This window comes from Malaclemys terrapin, chromosome 17 (genome assembly GCF_027887155.1).
Source record: "Malaclemys terrapin pileata isolate rMalTer1 chromosome 17, rMalTer1.hap1, whole genome shotgun sequence".
NCBI classification, from domain to species: domain Eukaryota; kingdom Metazoa; phylum Chordata; order Testudines; family Emydidae; genus Malaclemys; species Malaclemys terrapin.
In genome coordinates this window covers 25,985,926-26,013,648 of record NC_071521.1, presented here as the reverse complement: position 1 = coordinate 26,013,648, position 27,723 = coordinate 25,985,926, and the positions used below count along the sequence as shown (strand labels likewise).

General features: G+C 49.8%; 2 protein-coding genes and 2 non-coding genes across 8 annotated transcripts in view; 3 read left to right on the top strand and 1 right to left on the bottom strand.

Moving 5' to 3' along the window:
- LRSAM1 (leucine rich repeat and sterile alpha motif containing 1) overlaps window positions 1-8,862 on the bottom strand; it is a 62,690-nt gene extending 53,828 nt beyond the window's left edge. The window contains exons 1-3 of one of the 5 annotated variants that reach the window (XM_054007583.1): window positions 8,593-8,862; window positions 3,179-3,271; window positions 525-581 (exon numbers count right to left, since the gene is read on the bottom strand). In XM_054007583.1, the coding sequence (XP_053863558.1) occupies window positions 525-581; window positions 3,179-3,250 (129 nt within the window). In that variant the 5' untranslated portion in view covers window positions 3,251-3,271; window positions 8,593-8,862. Of the gene's footprint in view, window positions 1-524; window positions 582-3,178; window positions 3,373-8,141; window positions 8,250-8,592 lie in introns of those variants that run through there. The other 4 variants (XM_054007582.1, XM_054007585.1, XM_054007581.1 and 1 more) reach the window with 4 other exon arrangements.
- Window positions 8,863-9,193: 331 nt separating this feature from the next.
- On the top strand, window positions 9,194-16,248 carry RPL12 (ribosomal protein L12). The gene is made up of 7 exons (XM_054007931.1): window positions 9,194-9,336; window positions 9,763-9,836; window positions 12,316-12,414; window positions 13,394-13,475; window positions 14,500-14,586; window positions 15,941-16,053; window positions 16,152-16,248. Exons 1-7 carry the CDS (start codon window positions 9,300-9,302, stop codon window positions 16,155-16,157), a joined length of 498 nt encoding a protein of 165 aa, XP_053863906.1. The 5' UTR covers window positions 9,194-9,299; the 3' UTR covers window positions 16,158-16,248.
- On the top strand, window positions 13,020-13,149 carry LOC128825456 (small nucleolar RNA SNORA65). The gene has a single exon (XR_008442674.1). It is a non-coding gene; the product is annotated as a small nucleolar RNA SNORA65 (small nucleolar RNA).
- Window positions 14,231-14,358, top strand: LOC128825455 (small nucleolar RNA SNORA65). The gene has a single exon (XR_008442673.1). It is a non-coding gene; the product is annotated as a small nucleolar RNA SNORA65 (small nucleolar RNA).
- Window positions 16,249-27,723: the final 11,475 nt, after the last annotated feature.

Sequence of the window (27,723 nt, the reverse complement as noted above, 5' to 3'; positions counted from 1 at the left end):
TCCCGCTGGGCAGCACTTACTTCCAGCAGCTCCCAGTCGGCGATGCAGTGTGGCTGCCACTAAGGCAGGCTCCCTGCCCACCTCGGCCCCATGCCACTCCTGGAAAGCGCCAATTCGCCCCTGCGGCCCCTAGGGGGAGGGGGCGGGCGGCACGTGGCTTTGGGCGCTGCCCCTCTCTGCAAGCACTGCCCCCACAGCTCCCATTGGCCACAGTTCCCCATTCCCAGCCAATGGGAACTGTGAGTGCGATGCTTACAGGCAAGAGCAGTGTGGTGGAGGGAGACCTCTGCCCCCCGACCCCCCTGGCTGCTTCTGGAAGCGGCATGGGTCCGGGACAGGCAGGCAGCCCTGCTGTGCAGCTGGAGATCACAATCAACTGGGAGATCCTCCAGGATCGACCAGTCGATCACAACCGACCGGTTGGTGACCACTGCTCTAGACTCATCAGAGTATAACGACGGAAGTTCAGTACTGGGAGGAAATGAGAGAGCTGGACAGGTCCCCTCACTCTGCAAATCACATACCTCGGAGAGTTCACATTTAGATATATCAAGAATGTCATCAGCACCAGCTTCTTTTGCCTACAGAGCGAGAAAGAGATAGAGATATGTGCTGCAGCTTTAGAATGCTTAGAGAGACAAGTGGCCTCTTGTTGGCTAAACTACCCTGCTAACATAGAAATTTAATCACAGCTCTTTGTTATGGCCACCACAATCAAGGGCAAGTATTAGATGCAAAGTATATTCCATAGTTATACCCGCAGCCCTGCTCATGCAGCAGCAAAGTGAATTTTGTATCAAGAGCAGAGATGTCACTTGTGCGAGAAGATTTTAACAGAGAGCATATGAAAGTGTGTAGTGACATAATTCCTGGTTCTCTAGGACTGGAGAGAAATAGATCATGCCATGAATGAGAGGGAGGCTCTACTACATAGAGGGACTACTGTAAAAATGACACCTCTTAGTCATCAGACTTACTCCCTTTGTGCATTGAGAATCAGATTCTGCTATCTATAGGAACAAAAGTAATTGCTGCTGCTTTCTATTCCTGCTACAGGGCTAACTCAGCTGCTGAAAGGGGAGCTGGGATTCATTCCTTCTTGTGTAAAGCGGTTATGTTCCAGTTAGTAGCACTTGTGTAAACCTGTTGCTATCACTGAAGGCAATAATGAGGTTGCACCAGTGAGCATAACTTGGCCTCTCAAACTTGTTATTATTAGTGAGGCTCATAGGATGGAAAGAGTAAAGCTTGACTAGGAGCCAAGACTGAGTCTACCGGGATGGCAGTTAGAAAAAAAATCCTTTCACTTGGAGACTAAGCACAGCCACTATGGCAATAATCCTGGGACAACAAACACCAGGCCCCACAGTGCTAGTTTTACTGACACTTTTCCAGAGCAGAGACACACTTCGGGCCTGACCCTGCACCACTACAAGCAGTAGGAGTTTCACCACTCACTTCAAGGGGGGATGGATCAGGGTCTTCAAGTGCATAAGCACCTAGGCCCTGATCCAGGAGGATATTTAAGTACATGACTAACTTTAAACTCGTGAATAGTCCTACTGACTCAAAAGCTCTATCGTGCTTATGCACCTTGCTGAATTGGGGCCCCTCAGACAAGTTTCAAGGAGCAAAAAGTCAATTCCAAACACCATCTAAGCTTTATCGGTGAAGGTGAAAGTTTGAATGAATTTTAGGGATGGTGGAGAAACAGATTGATAGCCCTGGAGACCAAAGTTCCCATTTATTTCCAGAACAGGTAAAGTCCCAGCAATGCCCAAGGCAAGCTGCCCCTTTACTGCCCCACCAATATGCCAATCCTGACATGGTGCAACCATATCTGGGGTAAAAGGGTAGGTTCACTGTCCTTGGCCTCTCTGCTGAGACTGTCAATAAGTGACCATTTTTGAGTATTTTGTGACATGTACACCTGTCCCACTAGGAACTAGCCAAAGACCCCCTCCCCACAAATTCATTTCACACAGTCTACTGAAATGAAGGCAGCTTACATGAACATAAAAGTGAAAGGGAGTTGTGATTGGGAACCCGACAGAGGCTAACAACAACTGCCAAGCCAGTCCAATTAGTTGATTGGACTCTGAACAAATGAATCACGGTAATGTTCAGACACAAAGAAAACCATCACTTTCACTGGTCAGGCTGCTGGGGTTACTAGGAAGAATTAGAAGCAGCTGCAAGTCACAAGAGCAATTCTTCATAACACTCAGCATCCTCATCTGAGCTATTAAAAGATACAATGACCAGTTGGAAGAAGAGTTCTTCTAGTCCTCTGCAGCTTCTAAGGTAAATTACATTTTGGGGGTCTAATCATTTCCAAAGTAATGACTTCAGGGAGTAGCGTTATTAATACATATTTAATCATTCCTGTTTTCACCAGACAATTAGATGTAACTACTGTTATTAACCCGGGTAGTGAAACTGATGTCATGCAGATACGTGTCAGAAAATACAGGGGCCAAATTCAGCTTTAAACGAAGGTTTTAGTGCAGAGCAAGATAGCAGGAAGTGCTTAGAGAGGCAGAGCTTATACATCATACTAGTTTAAAATACACACATTGGATGCAGACATCCAAAGCAACATTTGATCCTTTGGCTAGTTAGTGTCTCTAAATGATTAAAATTATGAATAGGGAAAAAAGGCTAAAACCACTCATCTCTTCTCAGTTACACCAGCTACACCTCATACAGTGCATAAGGCCTTTCATCCTGAAGCACTTTGCTATCTGCTTAAATAGGAATCAATCTCCCGCTACCGAAATGTGGCAGCCTCTGGGGTACAACATAGCAGTCATCCTATGCCAGCACCACTCTACAACTACTTTTAGAAGTGGTGAAAAAACTACCTGGGGATTGTTTTAAGGAAGCAGAATATAAACCAGGGGACAGACCCTCAGCTGGTATAAAGCATTGTAGTTTCATTCACTTCAATGTAGCTATGACAACTTATACCAGTTGAGGATCTACCCCAGCTGTCCTGGCCAAATCACAGTGCAGGTAAACACCTGGACTTTCATTCATTATTATTATTTGCACTGCAGTAGCACCTAGTAGTGAAAGTGGCATAGAATCTGTAGTTACCAGTGGTTGGGAGTTCAACTTAGCACCCTTATCCAAAAGAGTGATACAGAAAAGGGAAAAGCACCACCCCAAAGCTTACCAGGCACATTTGGTATTCAAGGCGCTTCCGGGCCTCATCACTGGGTTTCCTTTTACGGAAGAACAGCAGCATCTTTAGCTTTTCACTCCAGATCTGTCTCAGTGGCAGAAAACGATCAGTGTAAACAAAGGCAGAAGAGTCAGGGAGTGTATGTAACAGGTGTTGACAGGGAGCCTGTGTTAAGGAATTTCACTCTAAGTAAAAAGAAGAGAAAATCATCATCTCTGCATTTGTCTTTGTTTAGGCTCTGACTCTGCCAGATGATCCCCATAAATCAATGGGACTCCATGTTGGCAGAAGGATTAGAGTGCCCAATTTGATGCTTATTTTGCATCCAGGCAGTATCTGCCATTACAGTAGATTATTTTATGCTTTTAAACCCCACCTTTGCCTTGTGCTAATATAATACTTTTCAGGCACTTGCTTTTTAGACAGAAATACAGAATCCAAGTAGGATACTTCTCCAATTTAATCACCTAATACTTTTGCTTAAAACATCTAGTAGTTTAAAGCCCATTTTCAGTTGGCAGACTTTTCAAGAGATAATCACTTTCATTCTGACCTATGTTAACGCAAGTGCACCTAAACTTTGCCCATAAAATCAGAGTTGATTGCCACCGAGTTAGTCATATGCAGTGGCATGGGCTGCAGAGACGATAAATTCCAAACTGCAGTGCCCGGAGGACAAGCCTCTCAGCTCAAGCTTGAGTATTGATGCTGCGACCTGTAGTTTTTGCAGACAGTCTTGCCATATTAAACACTAAGGTGGCCTTGTTACACCGAATTATGGACTCTGTGGGACACATTTGGCCAATCCTGAATTAACCAGCAACTATGCAAACAATACCGCAAGTCATGTAGCAACAATAGCAATAAGGTGATAGTGTTGTAGTACACCAAGACCATTCCTATCTTCAGAAATGAGGCCTGCATGAACTAACATGTACTGGGGGTTACTACCATTTGGAGATAATGTACCAAAAACCTCAAAGAGCTTTGGGATACAGGGTTGCAAAGAGTAACTGAATGGTTCTTTCTCAGATGAGCTGTGACTGGAACTATGTATTACTGATGTATTACTATCTGCTATACATGCACATGGCAGATACAGTCCCATCAGAGGGAGCACCACAGCACCAGACATTATTAAGATTTATAATATAAACAACAAAATAATGACATTAGTTCATGAAAAATATGGCAGCTTTCATTCCCTCAGAATAACCTTAAAATGGAAAAGTCCAGCAGTCAGAACTAAACTAAGAGCAGCTAGCACCAGATGCAGAATGAGAGAATTAGGAATATTCAGCCAATCCAGATCTGGCTGTTTGAATGGCTCCTAATGCTTTATAAAATGATACTCTACGTAGAAATTTACACACACAATACACAACGTTACTGGTCCATTACAAAGGTTTTATTGGCTGATGTTGGGGTAGCTGCATAACTCACAAGCAGTGAAGGCACAAGTGAGTCAGGGAAGGCAGGGTTTCTTAATGCCTACTGTATCCCCACATATATTTTATATATGTCAAACACTGTAAAAGTGTTTGCAAGATTTTAGGTTTCTAAACTGATACAATGTTCAGGGCCTTTCACTAGTCCAAGACTGAAGATTGCTGTGAAGGGCAGTTTAGAAGGAGAAATTTCAACCGGTTGTCTGGCAAATTGGGTCCTTTAAATGGCAGCTGCTTGGAAACTGCTCAGAAATTCAGGAAGTCATCCAACAGATGTGGGTTAGCTGGCACACAGCACATGACCGGGGTGCATGATAAACAGAACGTATTACATGACTATCATTTTTCCATAGGTGCTGTGTACATGAAAGCTATCTCATCACTATATTATTGGTGGGCTGGTAGTACTGCCTATTAATGTTGCCTGACACATCCCATTATAACACTCTATTTTCAATTGTTTATAACTTTGCCAGATTTCAAACATTTAAGGTAAAGTTCTCCATGCCAGGTGTCTGTCACAGACTGAATTATTTTCAAAAATTTCAGCCAAAATGGTTCAGCCATTTCCAAGAACAATGCTAGGGAAAAATAAGTCCTTTTGCAATGTTTAAAAAAAAATCTGGCGATCTTTTGACATGCTCTAGTGCCCTCATGCTTTGGAGCTGGTGACATTCAGCAAGGAGATGGCACATTGCTGACCCAAAGGCTTTTTGTCTTCCGTGTGAAAATCCACCCAAACATGGCTGAGTTATAAGCCTTTTGAAAAAAATCACAATTCACATAGGTTAAACATGTGCCATCCTCTCACAACTTCTACCTGTGACCAGATTGCGCTTGGGCCATCCCCACAAAGTGACTGAGCATGCGCCAATCCAGGGCTACAGTGGAAAAACTGGACTTTACTGCTCCAGACTGGGGCGGAACAGGTCACTGGAACTGAGAGCACGGAGCTCTCAGTGTCCTCAGAGTGTTCTCAGAGACACCACCACCTCGCTGGCACCCAGGCTGTGTGGAGGATCCAAATACAGAAGGGACAAAAGCTGGACCATGGGGGTGGGAAAGGAGTCGACTGGGGCAAGGAGTCTGGTGAGACTGGGACTGGGTGGGGAACAGATTGTGATAGGAAGTTAAGGAGAGACTAGAACTGGCTGGGCAAGGAGCTAGACTGAGAGTCAGGAAGGAAGGGGAGGCTAGGACTAGTTTGGCAGGGAGGCTGGCTGGGCAAGAAGGCGTGGAGCTGGTGTGGGGAGGATAGGCTGGAATTGGATGCACAAGGAGACTGGGACTGAGATGGAGGTGGGTGGGGATGGAGAGGAAAATGGAACTGAGAGCCAATGAAGAAAACAGAGGGTGGAAAGGCTGGGAGCCAGTTGGATGGGTGGAACACTCAGATCACATGAAGACCACTAACTGTGGTAACCTATCATTTAAATCAGCTTCTGTACCAGATGACTGGAAGATAGCTAACGTGACGCCAATTTTTAAAAAAAGGCTCCAGAGGCAATCCCGGCAATTATAGGCCGGTAAGCCTAGCTTCAGTACCAGGCAAACTGGTTGAAACTATAGTAAAGAACAGAATGATCAGACACATAGATGAATACAATTTGTTGGAGAACAGTTACTATGGCTTTTATAAAGGGAAATCATGCCTCACCAATCTATTAGAATTCTTTGAGGGGGTCAACAAACATGTGGAAAGGTCTATAAAATCTTGACTGGTGTGGGAAAAGTGAATAAGAAAGTGTTATTTACTCCTTCACATAACATAAGAACCAGGGTTCATCCAATGAAATTAAAAGGGAGCAGTTTTAAAACAAACAAAAGGAAGTACTTTTTCACACAACACAGTCAACCTGTGGAACTTGTTGCCAGGGGATGTTGTGAAGGCCAAAACCACAACAGGATTCAAAAAATAATTAGATAAGTTCATGGAGGATAGGTCCATCAATGGCTATTACCCAGAACAGTCAGGGATGCAACCCCATGCTCTGAGTGTTCCTACCCTCTGCCAGAAGTTGGGAGTGGACAACAAGGGATGGATCACTCGATTGCCCAATCTGGTCATTCCTTCTGAAGCACTTGGCACTAGGCCATTGCTGGAAGACAGGATAGTGGGCTAGATGGACCATTGGTCTCACCCAGTATGACTAGGGTTACCATATTTTGTGCCTCCAAAAGGAGGACACTCCACGGGGCCCCGCCCCCGCCCCAACTCCGCCCCTTCCCCAAAGTCTCCACCCCCTCCCCTGCTTCCCGCGAACATTTGATTCACGGGAAGCCTGAAGCAGGTAAGGGGGGTGTGGGGGGAGGAGGCGCGGCCCAGTCTGGCCCCCCCAGCATCTCCAGCCTGGGTCAGCTCGGGCCCTGGGGTGCCGGCCACACTGCCGGCCCGGCCCCCGAGCCCCCGGCTCGGCACCGCCAACAGCCGGCCCGCCCCCCGAGCCCCCGGCTCGGCACCGCCGACCCGCCCCCCGAGCCCCAGGTTCGGCACCGCCGACCGCCGGCCCGCCCCCCCGAGCCCCAGGCTCAGCACCGCCGACTACCGGCCCGCCCCCCGAGCACCCGCACCGCCGGCCCCGCATGTCCCGATTTTCCCGGACATGTCTGGCTTTTTGGGATTTCCCCCCGGAAGGGGATTTGGAGCCCAAAAAGCCGGACATGTCCGGGAAAATCCGGATGTATGGTAACCCTAAGCATGACCATTCTTATGTTCTTATTCTCCTCCAGTGCACAACCTGCTATCAGTTACTCCATTAGCTCAAGTGGCCGAGGTCTATGTGGTGGATCTAAAGGTTCTAACCACACTGATGACACATGTGGGTGTCAATATGTCAAATACCATATGACCATGTAATTACAGACTGTATCATACATACACACAAGGAGGTTGATTTAAGGTTTCACAAGCACTCTTTCATACATTCCAAGGCCAGCAGGGACCATTGTGATTAACTAGTCTGACTTTCTATACAACACAGACCTGCCCCAAAATAATTCCTAGAGCAGATCTTTTAGAAAAATAGCCAGTCTTGATTTAAAAATGGTCAGCGATGGAGAATCAACCACAACCCTTAGTAAGTTGCACCAGTGGTTAATTACCCTCACTGTTAAACATTTACACCTTATTTCCAGTCTGAATACTGGCATTTCCTAACTTTGAATCATGCCTGAACTTCAAACCTTTAATAATGTTCTTTTTTCAGAATAACAGCCGTGTTAGTCTGTATCCGCAAAAAGAAGAACAGGAGTACTTGTGGCACCTTAGAGACTAACAAATTTATTAGAGCATAAGCTTTCGTGGACTACAGCCCATCCGAAGAAGTGGGCTGTAGTCCACGAAAGCTTATGCTCTAATAAATTTGTTAGTCTCTAAGGTGCCACAAGTACTCCTGTTCTTCTTTTTAATAATGTTCTTGTAACAGTTTTCTGGGTATTATTTGCACATCACACCTGTGAGCATGCTAAGTTGCACGGCCTTGTGATACACTTCTTTTATCATGTACCTTATATCACCTGCGATGTGCAAAGGGTGACTGTGCCAGCCTGTCTCTGAAGATACTGACAAGCCCCGAGCCAGCCACTCAGCTGTGCAGCCAGAATCTCCCCTGGGTGCAGAACCCATCAGAGGCAGGAAGGGGCCTTCGCCAGGACGGAGAGGACGGGAGGCTGACGGGCAGTTTGAAAGAGGGGGCAACGCCAAGGCAACCAGCCGCTCCCCTCCCAGCTCAGGCCGAACAGCGGGGCCGGGAGGGGGAGCCCTCCCCCCAGCTTGTCACGGAAACCTCTGGCGGGGGAGCCCCACGGGACCTTGGCAACCTGCGCGGTGGTACAGCCAGCCCAGCCTCAGCGAGCCCGGGGCAACGCCAGGAGCCCCAGCCGGCTACAGCCAGAGGCGGCGGGGAGCCCCACAGACAGCCTCTCCCCGCCCCCAGGCATCGCCCCAGGCGGACTTACCTCATGCCCGATCTCGCTCCCTTACTCACCACGTTCCGCTGTCATAATAGGGACTTCCGGGTGCCCCGCCCCCTCGGCTGCGGGGTCACATGACCTAACCTACCCGCCATAGAGATGAGCCACAAGAGAGGCCAGAGCGTCCCATTCGCTTGGGCCTGGCGAGGGCTGTGCTTACACAGCGAGCCACTCCACGATGCGAAGTCATAGGGACCTGCAGCTAGACGGGGGATTTGTTATCGTGCGACCCACCCGTTCCTCGCTAGGAACCAGGGCCTGATGTGAGGGAAGGGGAGAGACCTAGGCCCCCGCTTGGCCTTCCCTCCTTGGGGGCCTTGCCCACAGATAACATGGCGGCTGGGCCTCTCCCTCCGCGGAGTTCTGTGCCCACACCTGATACGGCGACTAAAACCTCCTTGCTGGGGCCTTTGCCCACACCTAACATGGCGGCTAGCTCGCCTCTGGGGGCCTTGCCCACACACAACATGGCGGGTGAGCTCCCCCGCCCTCCTGGGGGCTCTTGCCCACAGCTAACATGGTGGCCAGGGTGTGGCTTGCATGTGTCTCGCGAGATCTCGGCTAGTATATGTTGCGCGATCGGAGGCGGTTCCGGTCTCTTGTGCGCGCTATCCTAGGCCGGGCGGTGACGGGAAGTTGCCTGTGTCTCGCGCCCCCGATCCGGCTCCATCTGGCTCGGGCCCGCCGCCACCATGCCGCCCAAGTTCGACCCCAACGAGATCAAAGTCGGTACGTTGGGGGGGGGGCGGGAGATGCAGGCTCTGGGGCCGCTGTGCCCGGGCGGGGAGCAGAGCGCGGCGCTCCCGGAGGTGTTCTCCGCTGCTGTCTGACGTGGGGCGGCCTGGCGCGCTCTGCTTTGCCGGTGCCCGGCCTGGGTCCTGAGCGCGCCCCGGTCAGCCGGGGGCTGTGCAGCGTTACAGCCGATCCCCTCCCGCCTGATGAGACACGGCCAGCCGGTGTCCCCTGCGCAGCTGCCGCCTGGCTGGGGCCTGGGCTACGGCCCTGGTGCCACGTGGCTGCTGTTCTCCGTGGGCAGCTCAGGCTGCCCGTGCTGCGTTTGGGTTCGTTAGTGGGTGCAGGTGGCTATAGCAAAGCCTTACAAGCGACCGCGGGCTGTGTGAGCTCCCTGACCTCTCCGTATTGCTTTTACCGTAGTGTTCCTGAGATGCACTGGCGGGGAGGTCGGTGCCACTTCTGCGCTGGCACCTAAAATCGGCCCTTTGGGTTTGGTAAGTAGTGCTGGGAAAGATGTTGCTATATGTAGCTCACGGTATTAAAACAGATGCTGCTGTAACTGATACCTGGATGGCTAATCTATTAAAAGGGTATAATTAGGGTTAAATTACTTTAGTCTAAGCTAGAGATTTTTGTCCCAACGTGAACCTCTAAAACCCCACTGCAGAATAGCCATGAGCTGAAATCTAACTATGTGTGAGTCCTGAGCTAGACTGAGTCGATTGCCTCTTTAACTACAGGAATCCAGTGTACCCACTTCCCTTTTAGCTAGGAATTCTGTTTACTTCCTTAGCAGTCTCTGTAAAGTGTTCAGCTACTCTCAGTGCATGAAAATTGCTCTACATAAAAAGCGTTGGCTCTTCTAAAATGCTGTAGGGTTTGTCATAGATGTGAGTTTGATACTTGTGATTGGGCTGAGAGCAAATGTGCAAGAAATTGAATTTAGCATTGTTTTTGTATAACTGGACTATTGTATCTCTTTGGGTGTAGTGTGTGAACATGTTAGTGTACCTCCCTGTGTGTGAGGGGGCTGTGATATTGAGCTGGGGTTTTTGAGGGGGGAGGGGAGGAAGATTAGCAAAATAAAAAGGCCATTGAAGGGAGTGAGAAGTGTGATGGGGAATGACTCAGGCCTTGGCTCCACTTGGGAATTCACAGCACTGCCGCGGCAGCGCTGTGAAGCGCAAGTGTAGTCACGCCACCAGCGCTGCGAGAGTTCTCACAGCGCTGTACGTACTCCGTCTCTCCGAGGGGAATAGCTCGCAGCGCTGTACGTACTCCGCCTCTCCGAGGGGAATAGCTCGCAGCGCTGTACGTGCTCCGCCTCTCCGAGGGGAATAGCTCGCAGCGCTGTACGTGCTCCGCCTCTCCGAGGGGAATAGCTCGCAGCGCTGTACGTGCTCCGCCTCTCCGAGGGGAATAGCTCGCAGCGCTGTACGTGCTCCGCCTCTCCGAGGGGAATAGCTCGCAGCGCTGTACGTGCTCCGCCTCTCCGAGGGGAATAGCTCGCAGCGCTGTACGTGCTCCGCCTCTCCGAGGGGAATAGCTCGCAGCGCTGTACGTGCTCCGCCTCTCCGAGGGGAATAGCTCGCAGCGCTGTACGTGCTCCGCCTCTCCGAGGGGAATAGCTCGCAGCGCTGTACGTGCTCCGCCTCTCCGAGGGGAATAGCTCGCAGCGCTGTACGTGCTCCGCCTCTCCGAGGGGAATAGCTCGCAGCGCTGTACGTGCTCCGCCTCTCCGAGGGGAATAGCTCGCAGCGCTGTACGTGCTCCGCCTCTCCGAGGGGAATAGCTCGCAGCGCTGTACGTGCTCCGCCTCTCCGAGGGGAATAGCTCGCAGCGCTGTACGTGCTCCGCCTCTCCGAGGGGAATAGCTCGCAGCGCTGTACGTGCTCCGCCTCTCCGAGGGGAATAGCTCGCAGCGCTGTACGTGCTCCGCCTCTCCGAGGGGAATAGCTCGCAGCGCTGTACGTGCTCCGCCTCTCCGAGGGGAATAGCTCGCAGCGCTGTACGTGCTCCGCCTCTCCGAGGGGAATAGCTCGCAGCGCTGTACGTGCTCCGCCTCTCCGAGGGGAATAGCTCGCAGCGCTGTATGTGCTCCGCCTCTCCGAGGGGAATAGCTCGCAGCGCTGTATGTACTCCGCCTCTCCGAGGGGAATAGCTCGCAGCGCTGTACGTGCTCCGCCTCTCCGAGGGGAATAGCTCGCAGCGCTGTACGTGCTCCGCCTCTCCGAGGGGAATAGCTCGCAGCGCTGTACGTGCTCCGCCTCTCCGAGGGGAATAGCTCGCAGCGCTGTACGTGCTCCGCCTCTCCGAGGGGAATAGCTCGCAGCGCTGTACGTGCTCCGCCTCTCCGAGGGGAATAGCTCGCAGCGCTGTATGTGCTCCGCCTCTCCGAGGGGAATAGCTCGCAGCGCTGTATGTGCTCCGCCTCTCCGAGGGGAATAGCTCGCAGCGCTGTACGTGCTCCGCCTCTCCGAGGGGAATAGCTCGCAGCGCTGCAGGCGCTGATTACACTGGAGCTTTACAGCGCTGCACTTCGGGGGGGGGGGGCGTTTTCACACCCCTGAGCGCAGCAAGTTGCAGCGCTGTACAGCGCCAGTGTAGCCAAGGCCTGAGGGTTGGAGGGGCCTGGTGCAAATGGCCAGTCAGGGCAGAGGAAAAGCTGCCGAAAGCTGTCTAATGTGTGTCCAGCAGTCCCTGCTGGCACTTCTGGGTTTGTGGCTTGCTCTGCTGAGGCATTTCTCTCTCCATGAGATTGCAGAGATACACAGGAGGGTTTGTATTTGCTTACATCAGTGAATTTAGCTGGCTGTTTGGCAAGAGGGGAATCTTTCAAATACAACAATAAAAATAACTCCAGGTACAGGGCATGAAGTGTACAACATAATACAAGAGCTCAAATAAATGAGTGTGTTGGAAAATGTCATTCTGAAGAGAAAAAGTCAATTAAATGCTTGTTCTTGTCTTCAGTCTCCCAAAAAGGTTGGTGATGACATCGCCAAGGCAACAGGTGACTGGAAGGGGCTGAGGATCACAGTGAAACTCACTATCCAGAACAGGCAAGCTCAGGTACTAAACGCCAGAAGGGATGGCTTAGTGGTAGAAGCGCCAGGCTTGAAACACCTGGATTAGCTGGAACCACAAATGTCAATCCCGGCAGGGTCGACTCAGCCCTTCATCCTTTCGAGGTAGATAAAATGAGTTCCATGCAGTTTACTGTGTGGGGGTCTCCTGGACAAGACCTTAAAAACAAAGTCCTTCCTAATCTCTGTAGGCTCTGAAGAGCTGGGGAGTATCCAAGACCAGAACTGCCTCTGGCCCACCATCCAGAGGCGGCTGCATTTCAGTGTGTAATTCAGGGCTGTCTAGACCGACGGTGCTGTGTTTTTCACTGTGCTCAGAAATAGCTGTGTGTGTCTGAGTCAAGAGCAGGCATCAAACTGACCATCAAGGTTAATGACAACAGAGCGGAGAGAAACAAATGGGTTCATCGGTCTGCCAGGGTTGGTATCATATTAGTGTTGTCATGGTTCCAAGACCATTGAGAGAGTATTTCAGGTGTAACCTTTGACTGATAAATACTGGAGGTGGGAGGTGGAGAGCAAGTTTTTAGACCAGGGGAACACTGTGCCAAACCAAAATATTCCAACGGCTCTTTAGTATACTTGTAGCCACCTACCACCATACCTGTCTTGTACTGAAGTGACTGGTGTACTCCAGTGGTGAGCTGAGAGGAATCCCCAGCTTAGGAAGCAGGGCTATTCTGTTTGTGGAGAGCTCTGTGCCGAAAGGCTGGGAACATTGAGTCACGCGTCTTTCCATAGAGAAGAATAGTAACAGGCATGTCCAGTACACACAGGTGGGAGGGTGATTGTAATTATTTTCTAGTAAATACAATGTATTTAGGTTAATTACAATTCTGTGTGAGTCAGAGGATGTGTTTAGTTAGCTCTGTCCTGAGACTGACTAGTTCTTCTGTCAAGGATTCTGCCTTTGCTTTCTGACCTCAGTATCTCCTAAAGAAAACATGTGCCTCTCCCCCATTTAGATTGAGGTTGTCCCTTCTGCCTCTGCTCTAATCATCAAAGCCCTCAAGGAGCCTCCTCGTGACAGGAAGAAACAGAAGAACAGTAAGATTAATTTATAATAATAATATAATATATAGAGATACCTATTTCATAGAACTGGAAGGGACCCTGAAAGGTCATTGAGTCCAGCCCCTTGCCTTCACTAGCAGGACCAAGTACTGATTTTGACCCAGATCTCCATGTGGCCCCCTCAAGGATTAAGCTCACAAGCCTGGGTTTAGCAGGCCCAATGCTCAAACCACTGAGCTATCCCTGCCCCCTAAGATTTCCGTTTTGCTAACTTCCATTGGTTACTAGTGCTAAGTGGTGCATCCAGCCAGCCCAGATCTGGCTGGCTGTCACTTAACTTGCCTGCCTCCAGTTTACTCCTCTGCAAAATGGGAATATTTGCCAACCTTGTAGGGGATTGTGGGTCTTCATTAATGTTGTGAAACACTTCGAGATTCCAACCTGCAAAGCACAGAAGTACAATCCAAATCTATCTGAAGGGAAAATTACTCCCTAGGATGCAAGGAATTGAAATGATCTGCCTGTGGATGATGTACTTGTATGACCCGCTCAATGGTTCTCAAACTTTTGTATTGGTGACCCCTTTCACACAGCAAACCTCTTGGGTGTGACACCCCCCCTTAACAAATTAAAAACACATTTTTATATTTAATGCTATTATAAACGCTGGAAGCAAAGCAGGGTTTGGAGCCTACAGCTCGTGACCCCTTGAGGTGTCACAATGCCCAGTTTGAGAACCCCTGGACTAGCTGGAGATTGACTTGTCTAAAACTTGAGTAAAACAGCCACCTGCCACTGTACCTGTCTAGTATGAAGTGGCTGGTACAATCCAGTGGTGAGCTGATAGAAAACGCCAGCTTAGGAAACAGGGTTATTCTCTCTGTGGGTAACTCTGTGCCAAAGTCTGGGAACACCCGATGATAAAACCAAGACCTCATAAGGAATGAGTGTGCTGGTGTATTATCCCCCTACCCTCTCCACTCCCAGGGCTGAGAAGTTGAACTGATTTGGTTAATACTTTTCAGAGAACTCAGGGGTGGTTTGATTTTGTTCACAGTTAAACACAGTGGCAGTGTCAGCTTTGATGAGATAGTAAACATCGCACGCCAGATGAGGCACAGGTCCTTGGCCCGGGAGCTGTCTGGTAAGAGCAGTATGCTGCTAGTGGGTTACTAATGTGGTGGCTGCCATAGGCTGGTCCTGAGTGCCTGAACCAGCTCTGCCTTCTGAACTCAGATGGGCTGCAGAGGCCCTCATCCTGCTCTTCTACCCACTAGCTGGCCTACAGTGCAGCTCTGGGCTCCATGCCAGCAACTTCAGCCTCTGCTGTAGGTTTTCACTTACAATACTCCTGGTGTGAAGTGGTAGTTTCAGAGCATTGGACAGTCAAGCTGGCAGAGGCAGAACATGTTTTTTTCCCCCATACTTCTGACCCTGTCACAGTGCAGTCTGTTCCCAAAGGGGACTAACTGGTCCTCTGCTGACAGGTACCTGGGCATTACCTAGCTTCCTAAAGTACAATATAAATCCTCTTGAGTAGCTTGCATATCTGGTTCAGTTTCTCAAGATACCTTAGTCTTAGAAGTTGGTCAGACCCATTTAGTAACAGGCCTGTCTTACATTCAGCCAAGTCAGCTATTAAGGGGGATTATTAATGGAGATATCCCATCTCCTAGAACTGGAAGGGACCTTGAAAGATCGAGTCCAGGCCCTGCCTTCACTAGCAGGACCAATTACTGATTTTTTTTTTTTTTTTTTTTTTTTTTTTTTTTTTTGCCCCAGATCGCCAAGTGGCCCCCTCAGGGATTGAACTCACAACCCTGGGTTTAGCAGGCCAATGCTCAAACCACTGAGCTATCCCTCCCCCCCAAGGGAACTTGTGAATGTCCTTCTGGAAGGTTCCATGTACCTTCCTGTCTGTCCTGAAACATCAGTGACCTTTCTAGGTTATCTCCTGGGTATGTCAATGCTCTGCACTCATGCAGGAGACCCACATTCCAGGATCTGCTCATTAGCCCCTCAGCTGTGAATCCTGCTAATGCACCTTGCAGACCTCTGAGAATGGAGGTTATGGCTTGTATAGGTAGAAAAATGGCATAGGGCAGTAGCTTTCAACCTGTGATTCCATCAATCCCTGGCGATCCCCAGACTATGCCTAAGATTTCCACAGGGGTCTGCACCTCCATTTTTTAGGGGTCACTGGACCCCAGGAGCATCCCATATAACACATGCCAAGCCTCCTTGCACGCATTCATCAAACACTTCGGAATTTAAGACTTCCACCAGGTGGGAGATGTGCACAGGAAGTAACATGCTGTCATAAGTCACTGATTGCTGCTACCAACATACCTAGCAGGGGCACTTCCCTCCCTCCCTCTCCCACTCCCCCCCCATATTCTTCTAATGGAAAAAGCTGAACTCTGAAAGCAAGTCAGGCTTGGTCTATGTCACACCACTGTGTTGTGGGGTGGGGCTAAGATGTAGTCTCTCTGTTACAGGAACCATTAAGGAGATTCTAGGAACTGCTCAGTCTGTTGGCTGCAATATCGATGGCAGACATCCTCATGATGTCATTGACGACATCAACAGTGGCACAATAGAGTGCCCAGCTGTGAGTCTCAAACTTCAGTTGAAATTGACTAGCATTGACTATGAACAAATATCTCTTTACTAATGGGAGGCTTATTTTTTTTTTCTTTTTTTCAACAGAACTGAGACAGAAGCCAAGAACTCACAACATGAAAGTTAATTAAGATTTTTTTGTAACAATTATGAAACCTCAATAAAACCTGCAGTTGTCTGAGAATGGTCTGGTAGTTTAAATACAGGATTTAGGTTGTCATCTGAAGGTGCAAAATGCTGGAATCCAAACACATGGTTGGTTCCAGACAGTCTGTATTCTGCCACATGCCACATCAAGATTACAGGATTTTTTCTGGTCACACAGTGAACTAATATTTACTAGCTACGCTAACTGGTTGTACTTGAGACACCCCCTGCATTTTGGAATGGAGAAAACATGCTACAGAAATGTTACAAAGGTTAAAAGTGGAGATAGTCTCCATTAGAATTAGAGACAATACCTCATGTTGTAGAACATAAAGTGCCACTGTACTTGAACTGGCTTTGCTTAACTCCTATCCCTCTTAAAACTTGCCATCATAAATATATGTACTGCTTGTCAGAAGTTACTTAGTCATATTTGCTATGACACCAGCAGGTGGTTTATTTAGAATAGTAAATCTGTGCAAATCTTAACTTATGCTCAAGTGCTATGTGTACCTAGCAGCTAGAAGAGCATAAATAATACTGATATCTTTGCATGTGTAGGCTATGGAGAACTGCAGTCATGGTTTAAAATGTAGTACAGCCTGCAGGCAGATTGTTCAGGTGGCTAGCTTAAGCACTAACTCATTTAAATTATGAAGCTTTTATGCATGGTAGTGATGAAACAGGATACAGTATGATCCTGACATATAACGCTACCCTCTTAAATGGAAAGTTTCTCCTGAACACCCAGCCATGTTAAATATACTTGGACAAATCAGTTTTAATAACAGGTGAAAAAGAGTGCTTCCCAATGCCTCAACCTGAGTGGTAGTGAAGGCAGGCACCCTCAGTCTTGGTGTGTAATAGGCACCTAGTCCAATTCAAATATTCAGTTTTCAAGGGTTTATTACTAGTAAGTGTATGGTGAATGGCAGCATCCTCAATTTCTAACAGCGAAAGCTACCCATTATTACAGTACAGCTCCAGGCTTTTTAGGTGTACTGGGCTTGTTCTTCTGCCTCTGAATTAACAGGTAGTTTCTGATCAGAATCACAGTGTAGGGAGGTGACTTAGTAATAAAGTATACGGCATAATGAATCTTAGGCTGTTAACTTTGTGAGCCTCTTTGATGAACATACTACATTGGCTGCTGTCAAGCAGATGGAAATTGAGCAAAGTTTGGTCTTTGCAGCTCCTGTTCAGAGAGTTGTGAAGGGCCCAGTTTCATGTCTCTTAGGTCTTCTGATGCCCTGGATGATGACACTTGGGGAGCTGGGCAAACGAGCTCTGTGCCCCTTCTCAACATCATATAATCCTGGTCCTGGCGTGTTCCCTGAAAGGAAGAGAATCCAGCAGCTGGTACATTTTAAACTTGTGGACTATCTGCCCTTCTCTTAGTACTAAAAGGCTCCCTCTAAGAGTCTCTGCTCAGCATTTCACCAGTGGCTTTCCTAACAACATGAAAACAGGATCTTAGTGCTGTGTCCATGAATTAATTACTAGCATGTGAAATGCATCTTACAGCTGTAGGTGAAATCCTCAAGCTCATAACAACCAACTCCATAGCTGCTTCTGCCCCACTTGATGTGTCTGGGTTGTTTAGATGTAGAGAGACCCAATGAAATTCAGATGCTGCAGCCTGCTTGTTTTAATTTAAATGTTCCAGTTATGAAGATACCCTAGTGCAGGAGCCTACATGCTAGAATAAGTGAACCACCCCTTCAATGGAAAAGTACTAATTTAAACAATGCTTGAAGAGCTAGATTTCCAGAGAGCTTAAAATAGTAATTTTAGAGCTAGGCTGGGTAACTGCACATAACAATAGCCAAATACATGAATGGCAGGAATAGGGTGACCAGACAGCAAATATGAAAAATCAGGACAAGGAGAGGGGGAGTTGTAGGAACCTATATAAGAGAAACATACAAAAATCAGGACTGTCCCTATAAAATTGGGCTATCTGATCACCCTAGGCAGGAACACCAGTGCATGTTTTCGGTGATTTGTGCCCAGTGCACCAGTAACTTTGGGCCATTCCTACTTACAATGGCAGTTTCACCACAGAATTTACTCCTAAAATATTTAGTCTGTGTGTAAGAGCCACATTCTGTACATGGTTTTTGTCCTGGCTTCCTCATCTCAGTGTAACATCCACTCCTATCGGGCCAATTATACAGTCTGTCTGAACCAGGCTACAACTTGTAACTCAAAACACAATGCAGCCTTTGCTGGGTAACTCCTGAGCTAGAACAGCCTACTCTTCATGGTGTGAAGGTCAGGGATGTGTCTCTGGAAGTATTTACAATAGTGTGTGTGCAATGTTGTGCATCTCCTAAATATGAACAATAGTCAACTGTCCAGCCTTTCATGTTCAAAATACTTTGCAGCTGTTACCTAGCACATGTGCTACCTCCCACCCCAGCTCACCTCTCCAGTTTACAAGGGGAAACTGAGCCAGAGAGCTCAAGTAATTTATCCAACCTGGCTGCTGAGGTGGTGTCAGCTGGGATTAGAACAAAGCAGTCCCTATTTCCATCTTTCTATCTCAGCTTCCCTTTTTCGGGAGAGAAATTCCTGTGTTCTGAGGTCAGATTTTCAAGGGGATGCTGAGCAATCCTAAAAACCTTGCTACTTCTTGAGGTACCTAAATAGGAGCTAAACTCTTGACAATCTTGTAAATCTGAAAATTCTCTGGTCCAAATGCCAACCAAGGCCAGCTCTACACTTCAGCTACTATAGTAATGTGGGTGGGGGGAATGATTTTTTTTTTTTTTTAAACCAGCACAGAATTGTCAAAAAGACAGTGCAGAAAAATTGAGTCATGACCCATAGTGAGAACCACTGGACTAAGTCAAAACTGCTTATTTTGCTGTGGGTACTTTCCCATGTAGAATAGAACTGAATGTTTTCTAGTTCATACTGAACTTTGACAAAATATGTGGTCCCCAGGTTGGCTGCTGCTATCTGTTTTATCTTCATAAAGGTTGTAACTTCTGCTCGATCAGTTTTCACTGTTACCAATGAGTGTGGAAATTATTAGTGTCCAGCTTGACAGGACCTACTCCCATGTTTTCAACAATGGCATCTGTCTGCTCCGTCCCTTCCCCTGAAAAATCTCAGAGAGGAAGAGAAATGGGAACATGGTAAGAAGAATAGGGGAGGGGGGGATAGCTCAGTGGTTTGAGCATTGGCCTGCTAAACCCAGGGTTGTGAATTCAATCCTTGAGGGGGCCATTTAGGGAACTGGGGTAAAAATCTGTCTGGGGATTGGTCCTGCTTTGAGCAGGGGGTTGGACTAGATGACCTCCGGAGGTCCCTTCCAACCCTGCTATTCTATGAATTGCAATAATGCAGGGAGTGTGTGGGGAGTTAAAAGAACAAGGAGTATGCTGTAGCTAACTGCTGTTCAGCGTGCATGGTGAAGTGTATATGCAGCCAGAGAGCAATAGATTTAATTGCAGAGGGTTTTGATGTTTCTTTACCTGAACTGTCCCATTGATGAGTCCCCTGTGGCCGGCTTCTTATAGAATAAGAAGGTGAGGTCTGCAACACCTGGAAATACGCTGGTGTTGTGTCATATTTATTTGGTGCTGGATTAATTTGAGCATCTGGAAAAATAAATGGGAAAGTATGACACCAAACTCAGGCCTAAAACAAAATCTGGAGACACTTCGAAGAGATAGTGGTGTTGGGGGTCTGCCCTATTGTCTTGCTAACAGCTTAGAATCAGGCCCTAGGACTGTAGCTCCCATAATATACAGGTGTTGTGACTTTTCAACAACCAACTACAGTGTACAACTCCTGTGTTCACATGTAGCTCTACAGCAACAACGTGCTGTGTTTGAGCTAACAGGTTTTTGGTTTGATGTGTATTTTACCTGCCTTGTCAAGTCACACCCCTCCTTGAGTGGGCAAAATTTTATGAGGCTGAGTAACCGTGAAGAAAAAGAATGGGAAAAAAAATACTTTAACCATGTCCTTTTAAGAGGTAAAATGCCAGCTCTTCTCAGTGTCTGCATGGGGGACAGCTAGAGAGTTACAGTAGAATATATTTTTTCACTTCAAGGTCCCAGAAGCAAAGACAAGGTTTTCATCTCAAGGCCAAAAGACCAAAAACATCAAGACACTTGATCATGGCCTTGGATAGACCAAGAGACTACAGACACTTGGTGTTGGGAAGCACGCTTCTTAAATGAGGCCTTGAACAACAGAGTACTGCTAATGCTGAGAGCTGCACTGAGATCAGCTAGGCAGAAGAGAGGGACCCATCCATCGCAGTGAAGTGTAAGCCAGCAGCTCAGAGAGTTGTGCTGGGGAAGATGGTCAGAGAATTAAGAGGAGCCCACCTTACTGGGCACAGGAACTTCGGAGGAGTCGGTCTTAATAGCAGAGCCGTAACTAGGCATTTTAGCATCTGGGGTGAGTGAGCATATTTGGGCCCCCTATGGGGTTTTTTTGGTCATTTTTCCACTCCCATGGCTTTGTGCCCTGGGCTGCTGCCCTGCTTCGCCCACCCGGTTATGGCCCTGATCAGAGCACTCACCTTTGCTGACCAGGCTGAATTTCCCCTTTCTCCCAATGCTGTAGCTCGGGTACCCTGGTCTGCTGGCCTGCCGGGGGCCCAGGGTCGAGGGCTGAGTGTAGTGGAATGGAGACGGCCACTACCGGAACAGAGTTATTCTTATCAAAGCACAGAGCTAAGCAAAGCAACAGACATTACTGTGCAGGGCAGATCCCACTGCAGCAGCATCAAGGAGACTCGTGCACCATGGGTCTATGGGGAAAGAGGGTCTAGAACACTCAGGGACCCCTCAGTTAACAGAAAGGGTGAGGTCATGGGTGGCTAAAGTGATGGTCAGGGTGATCGTTAGTGAAGAGGAGCAGCCTGCAGACTCCAAAGCCTCAGCTGCTGAGGCTCCAGGCTCCTCCACTTCTACTGGGTGATGTAGAGCTCTTTAAATGCTGTGACTACACTCAAATGCTGATGCTCTAATAAATTTGTTAGCCTCTAAGGTGCTACAAGTACTCCTGGTTCTTTTTGCGGATACAGACTAACACGGCTGCTACTCTGAAACCTGTGACTACACTGTCTATCTTTGCCATCTGCTTCCCCTACTGCCTGAGGTATCCTCCCCATGTGACTGTGACTGCCTGTGTCATCCTGCTGGCCACAGGCTCAACTGGAGTCTGAGCCTCTTCCATCCCTGCCCTGTGCCTTGGACAGTCATGTACACCAGTGTAAAACTCATGCAGAGTGGATGTAAAATGCTACCAGCTCCCAATGGCAAGCCTTTTGCACTGGCTCTGGGCTGCTGTGAATGGCTGCACAAGGTCCGGGGCCATGCAATAATCTTTTTTCCCCACCATGAAGGCTCTTTGCACCCAGAGGAGTGAGAAACACAGTCTATGCCATGGCTGCTCATTCTGTCTCAGATGGGTGGGGCTGGCAGAGGACAGAGCCTGGGAGAACACCACCTCCTGTTTTTTCCAGTCTGAGCTCTGTTGGGGGAGAGGAATTTGTAAAGATTCAACCAAAGAGAAAAACGAGCATCACCTACATTGCTCTCAGTGTTAAAATCCGCCTTCCTGGTAAAGGGGCTTTTGCTCTGGAACCAGGACTTCTGCCAGGATCTGCGGCCTCCACCCTCTGGAGAAAACAACCAGCAAAGGGTACGTTTGGGGAGCTGTTCCCTTCATCCAGGAGCCCTTTGCTCCACCTATACAAGCTCTTGATAGGACTTGGGAAGAGCTGACTGAAATAACAAATCCACCAAGCCACAGCGGTGCAGTTCACTACTCCCTGTCCCAGGGCAAAAAGTTAAACATACCAGTATTGTTTGGATTTGGGTAGGATATAGCAGGCCCAGTCCTGGGCCAGGACACCATGGTGCTAGGTGCTGTCCAGATACAGAACAAAGACACAACTCATGCCCCAGGGAGCTAGGGGAGACATCTCGTCAGTGACTGAAAGCAGGTCATCCCACTGAGTACCTCTAGGGGGTGTCTTCCTCCCAAAAGTGTAGGCTGGAGCACTGCTCTCCCTGCAGCTCATGGTGGGGGGCGAGTAGGCAGCTGGTCCAGGGCTATCCACATTGATGACCAGCGGTGGCCGGCTACCCGTTGCCTCTCTGTAACCTAGGAAAACAGCACAACGTGGTGAAGGAGCCAAGCTCATTGGGGTAAAGGGCCAGCTGCGTGGTCCACGCCCCGTCTGTAAGTTACATGCTCCAGGGCTGTTCCAGAGCTGGCTGGACTTTCAGGGGAAGCACAGCTGCCAGCAGCCCTCATCTGTTCAGTACCGTCCCCGGTTTTAGCAATCAGATCCCTGGGTTGGTTCAGCCCAAGCCAGTGCCCTGGCATGTGGGAGGTGGCTCTAGCACAGCAATGCTACGCCTTCTAAACACTATAGAGCCACTCGTGGCTACACAGGAGCCCCGAGCCCCTCTGCCAACTGCCTCTCAGCTGGACTCAGCAGCAGCACAAGGCACTGGGGCACAGTGCTAGCAAGAGCCTGGTGCTTCTGTGGGTGGAGGAGGAGGAGGCCACTCTCAGCACGGGCTTGGAGAAGTCTGATCCAACTGGTTGAGAAATACCCAGAACTAGAGCCTGTCCCAGTGGGGTGGGGAGGAGAGTGGGAGCAGATAGCTTTTTGGGGAGTGAGTGGAAGGGTGAGAGACGAGGAGAGGCCTGTCGTGGAAAGCGGGGGTATGGTTTGGTGAGAAGAGAGGGGGGTCCCCTGTGAGGAGAGCTGGGTGAAGACAGAGCTGGGTGGATCGTGGAGGACAGCAGGAGCAGCTGTTCCAGTAGATGTGCAGTAGGAGGGTGAGTGACAGGCGTAGGTTGGCCTTGCCTCACAGACCTTGTGCTCTGGGCACCCCCCCTGCCCTGGCACAGTGGGGCGGGCTCCTGGCATGGCTGGTGCTGCAGAATGCAGATACCTCCCTTGTGACCTCAGTGTACGTTTGGGCTTCTGGATCCTAGACCCAAACCATGGGGGTCTCTCCTCCCTGTGCTCAAACACCAGGGACTCTTCTGTGGCGGGGACCACAGGCCTTCATGTTAGAGCCAGCGGCAGAGCGTTTTAGGTTGCGACTGTGGTTGCATTGGGCAGGTCTGGAATGTTGGGAGAAGTTTCCTCCCCACACATGGGCTGGCTAATCTGACTGGAGCTTTAGGAATCTAGCAATGCTTCCTCCTGGGACGTGGTCTCGGGCAGATGGGCGTGCAAATGGGGAGCCTGGCTATTTGTGCTACTGCTAACCTTTCTCCCTCTCCTGCAACTGTGTGCTGCCAAGTGCTGCTCCCCAAACCCCAGTGAAAGCCCCCTTGGCATGCCTGTTCTTGGAGACCAGTAGGAACTGGAGATGAACTTGGGGTGCTCAAATCTGGCATTTTGCCCCATAGCCATATTGAGTAGGGGCCAGAATCTCAGCAGGGATGACGATACTCGGAAGGGAGGGAGCCGGCCTCCATTGCCTCCTGCGGCCTGACTATTGTAGCCACCGACATACCATAGCCACCCGGCACAGTGCACACCTGCCTCCTTGGTATCCCAACAGGAGGAGGGCAGGGGATACAAGGTTGGCAGCAGGGGAGCATCGGGTGACGACAGGACGGGGGCTTTTGCCGGCCTGGCTGAGGGAAGGGAGGGCCCCGCTTTCCAGCAGCAGCCATTTGTTAATAAATAAAAAGGAGTAGTTGCTGGCCCTAGGATAAAGCATTTCACTGTGAAAATTCCCCGGAAAGCTTGTGCTGAAGAGAGTATTGTCATTCCTGCTGAGATTCTCATCCCTACTAGATATGGCTATGGGGCAAAATGCCGGATCTGAGCACCCCAAGCTCGGCTGAGCTAAGTAGTTTGAGCTCATCTCTGGTCCGCAGCACCGTCGAAGGCAGGATTCCCCCTAGCCTAGGCCACTGAAGCACTGTACTTACTGCTGCCCTTCAGCGCGCTGATCTGCGGGAACAGAAGCGTGCTGGGTTCTCTATTCAGGCGACCCCTGCAAACAAGACACACATTGAGCGTCAGTCCCTCCCCACAGCCTTGGGCAGCGCTGAGCCCTCTCTGGGAGGAGCTGCCCCCGTGACACACAGAAGTGACAAGGTGAGTATTAAGGTACGGAGCTGATACCAGCTTCAAATACAGATCAAATAGAATCATACCAGCTGTGTTCAAAGAGTGCGCCTTTGAGCATGTGGGGAGCGGCACAAACAGACTATAACAGGAATCAACAGAGACAGCACAGAAAACAGTAAAGAACTGGGTCTGTGGCCAGCCCTTGTGCACAGGGCCTGGCCTGGGATGTTGCGCTAGGGAGTGACAGAGCATTCAATGCTGGTTTCAGGCAGCAGTAATCTTCCCCACCCAGCCCTGAGATGAATCATGGAGCTCAGTCACACTGGGATTGCAGACAAGGGTGCCCATTGGGGTGGAAATGGCAGATTGAGGGAATGCCGTGACTGGAGACCACCAACCTCGCGGCTGCCCTGCCACTGAACAGCTGTCAGGTTGTGATATGTTTGGTTGCTATCAGTCTGGACTTACTAAAATCTGTGATCTGAATGTGAATGGCATAATGTCCCAGTGCCATTCCCCGGAACTCCTGGTGAACCAAAGGGAAGGGGGCTCTAACAATGTCATGGAAGTGTCCTGTTAGCGAATAGCTCAAACCCAACACCTGAGTTAACTCTTCAAACCTGAGCTCAGCATCAGAATCTCATGATTCTGTGGGCAGAATGAAAACCCTCAGATGGGCACCTCCAGAGTGTGTGACCAATCCTAAGGGCAGAACCCCTGGGCACACAGGAGCTGCCCCAGCAGACGGGAGGGCACCGAGAAAATTCCCCTTCTTTAAACATGCTTGCCCAACATTACCAGTGATACTGTGAGTGCTGCTTGTTAAGCAATGGTTTCCCATGTGGTTTCCAGTGCTGGTTGCCGTTCATGTAGTATTGGGCCAAAAATTTGGTGAGTTTTTGCTGATATTCCATTTCTGCGACGGATTGCCCTTGTGTCTGGGGGGGAGGGGGGCTGTCCTCCAGCCATTGGGTGGAACAATAGCTCCCCTCTGTATGACATCAGCATGTCCCTGTATTCTGAAGATTTGTAGGTTCCATTCTCCCTTATTGCAGCAGCCCTGGGGAGCTGGAACCACTCTGCTAGCCTTCCTGTGTGACCTTGTGGAAGGCACTTCCCCTCTCTGCCTTGACCTTGTGGAAGGCACTTCCCCTCTCTGCCTTGGAGCCTGGCTAGACTAGGGGACTCTGCCCCAGCAGTTACATCAGTTCAAACCTCTAGTGTAGAGACACTGCACCAGTGCAAAGCAGGGCTCCCGTCAGAGAGACTTAGGGTACGTACACATTGTGATGTAAGCCTGGGCTCAGACCCAGGGGCAAGCCCAACCCCCCGTTAGTTTACACACAATTCTGTCTGACTTGGGCCTGGGCCCAGAACTCCACAGGGGTGGAAGGGTCAAGTCTGGTTCCCCTGGGGGTTCAGGCCCAAATGCCATCATTTTGCAGTGTGGACACAGCTTGGGCCTGGGCCAAGGCCCCCCCAGATGATGTGACGGAGCAGGGAGCAGGGCAGATTTAACCTGGGAATGTTGCAGGGGGGTTGCAGTGGGGATGTGGGACTTCCCTTGAAGGGAGCTACCTGAGCTGTAACCTGAGCCAGGAACGGGGGTGGGGAGAATTAACACCTTCTGCCCGGGAGACTGAACAAAGGAGAGGAGCAGCGGGAGGAGTTTGGAGTTTAGTTTTCGGTGGGGGCTGGGTGGTGCAACGCAGGGAACCCCAAGCTGGGGTCTAAGCTCCCTGAACCTCCCAGAGGGACCTAATTGAGGGGGTCTGGTCGGACCTACACGCTCTGCTTGAGACTGTGTTCCTGTCCTTAAATAAACCTTCTGCTTTACTGGCTGGTTGAGAGTCGCAGTGAATCTCAGGAAGAGGGGTGCAGGGCCCTGACTCCCCCACACTCCGCAACAACTGGTGGCAGCGGCGGGATCTACTGCACCCCGTGGACGGCGCTTCCTGCAGTAAGTGACTGGGGAGCAGTAAAACGAAGGGGGATTGACGGGGACCAGGCGTGCTGAAGAGTGAGAGAGAGACGGTTATTACCCCTGGGAGTGTGTGACCAGCGAGAAGGACTTTTGCGGTAACAGGGTCCCCCGGGGGGATCGCAGCGAGTGGTCCCAGGGGCGGAGAAGTCTGCAGCTCGACCCTGGCAGAGAGGTGGTGACCTCGAGAAGGGCTGGCACACTAGGGGTCTCCCTGGGAACTGTGGGGAGCTGTGAGCACACAGGCCGGTGAGTGGCCAGCAGGAAGATGTATGCCAAGCGGCTTAAGAGCGACCTGGTGGAGCTGTGCAAGCAGAGGGGGCTGCGCATTGGGAGGCTCACCAAAGAACAGCTCATTGCCCGGCTGGAGGCGGAAGATCGCGCGAATGAACTGATCCCTGTGTCTCAGGGAAGCAGCCTGGCAAATGCAGCGCAGGCACCAGCGTCTGTCCCAGCTGGGAGTGGTCAGCCGGCTGCTGAGGGCTTCCCGAGACCCCTCCTTCCTATGCCTAGGGGAAGGGTGGGGAGGAGCCCAGCAAATACCAAGGGCGCCGTGACCCCCCCGGCCAGCAGGGGATCCTCCCAGAGGGACCTAATTAAGGGGGTCTGGTCGGACCTACACGCTCTGCTTAAGACTGTGTTCCTGTCCTTAAATAAACCTTCTGTTTTACTGGCTGGTTGAAAGTCGCAGTGAATCTCAGGAAAAGGGGTGCAGGGCCCTGACTCCCCCACACTCCGCAACACTCAGGCCTTGAGAGTTTGCTGACACTGTTGTGTTGTTTAGCCTCTCTATCCCAAGAGTGGTAAATGACTTCCAAGACACAGAAGTGGCCCCTCTTGGTCTAGTACAGTAGCTCGGTGTTTAACCCTTTAATTTTATTCTGATTGCTGAGCTGCAAACGCATTGAACCTGCTCCTGCATTTGCAATGGCCACCACCAGAACAAGTCCTTTGCCAAGCACACTGCTTCCGGGTCATAGGCACAGCCAGATTTTGGTGACTCTCTGGTTTGAGATGAGCAAAAAGTGTAATTTTAACAAGAAATGACCATGTGTACCAGGAAATAGTGAAGAAGCTGGCAGCATTGGGGATTCACCAGCCTGATGACCAGTGCAGAGAGAGGATTAAGCAGCTCGTGACCAACTACTGGAAAGCCAGGGATGAGAACCACACCTCTTGGAATACACCATCATCCTTCTCCTTTTTACGAGGAGTGCTGGATACTGCCTCAAGCACAGAACCACCTGTCACACACAGGGATGTAGGCAGTGCTACCCAGTGGTTGGAGCAGAATCAGAAGGCAGAGCCAGAATCATAGAAGATTAGGGTTGGAAGAGACCTCAGGAGGTATCTAGTCCAACCCCCTGCTCAAAGCAGGACCAACCCCAACTAAATCATCCCAGCCAGGGCTTTGTCAAGCCGGGCCTTAACAACCTCTAAGGACGGAGATTCCA

Coding starts and splice junctions, on each gene's coding strand:
- RPL12 (XM_054007931.1), top strand. CDS start 9,300: ATGCCGCCCAAGTTCGACCCCAACGAGATCAAAGTCG. Junction 12,415..13,393: donor TCCAGAACAGGCAAGCTCAG/GTACTAAACGCC, acceptor TCCCCCATTTAG/ATTGAGGTTGTCCCTTCTGC. Junction 14,587..15,940: donor CTTGGCCCGGGAGCTGTCTG/GTAAGAGCAGTA, acceptor TCTCTGTTACAG/GAACCATTAAGGAGATTCTA.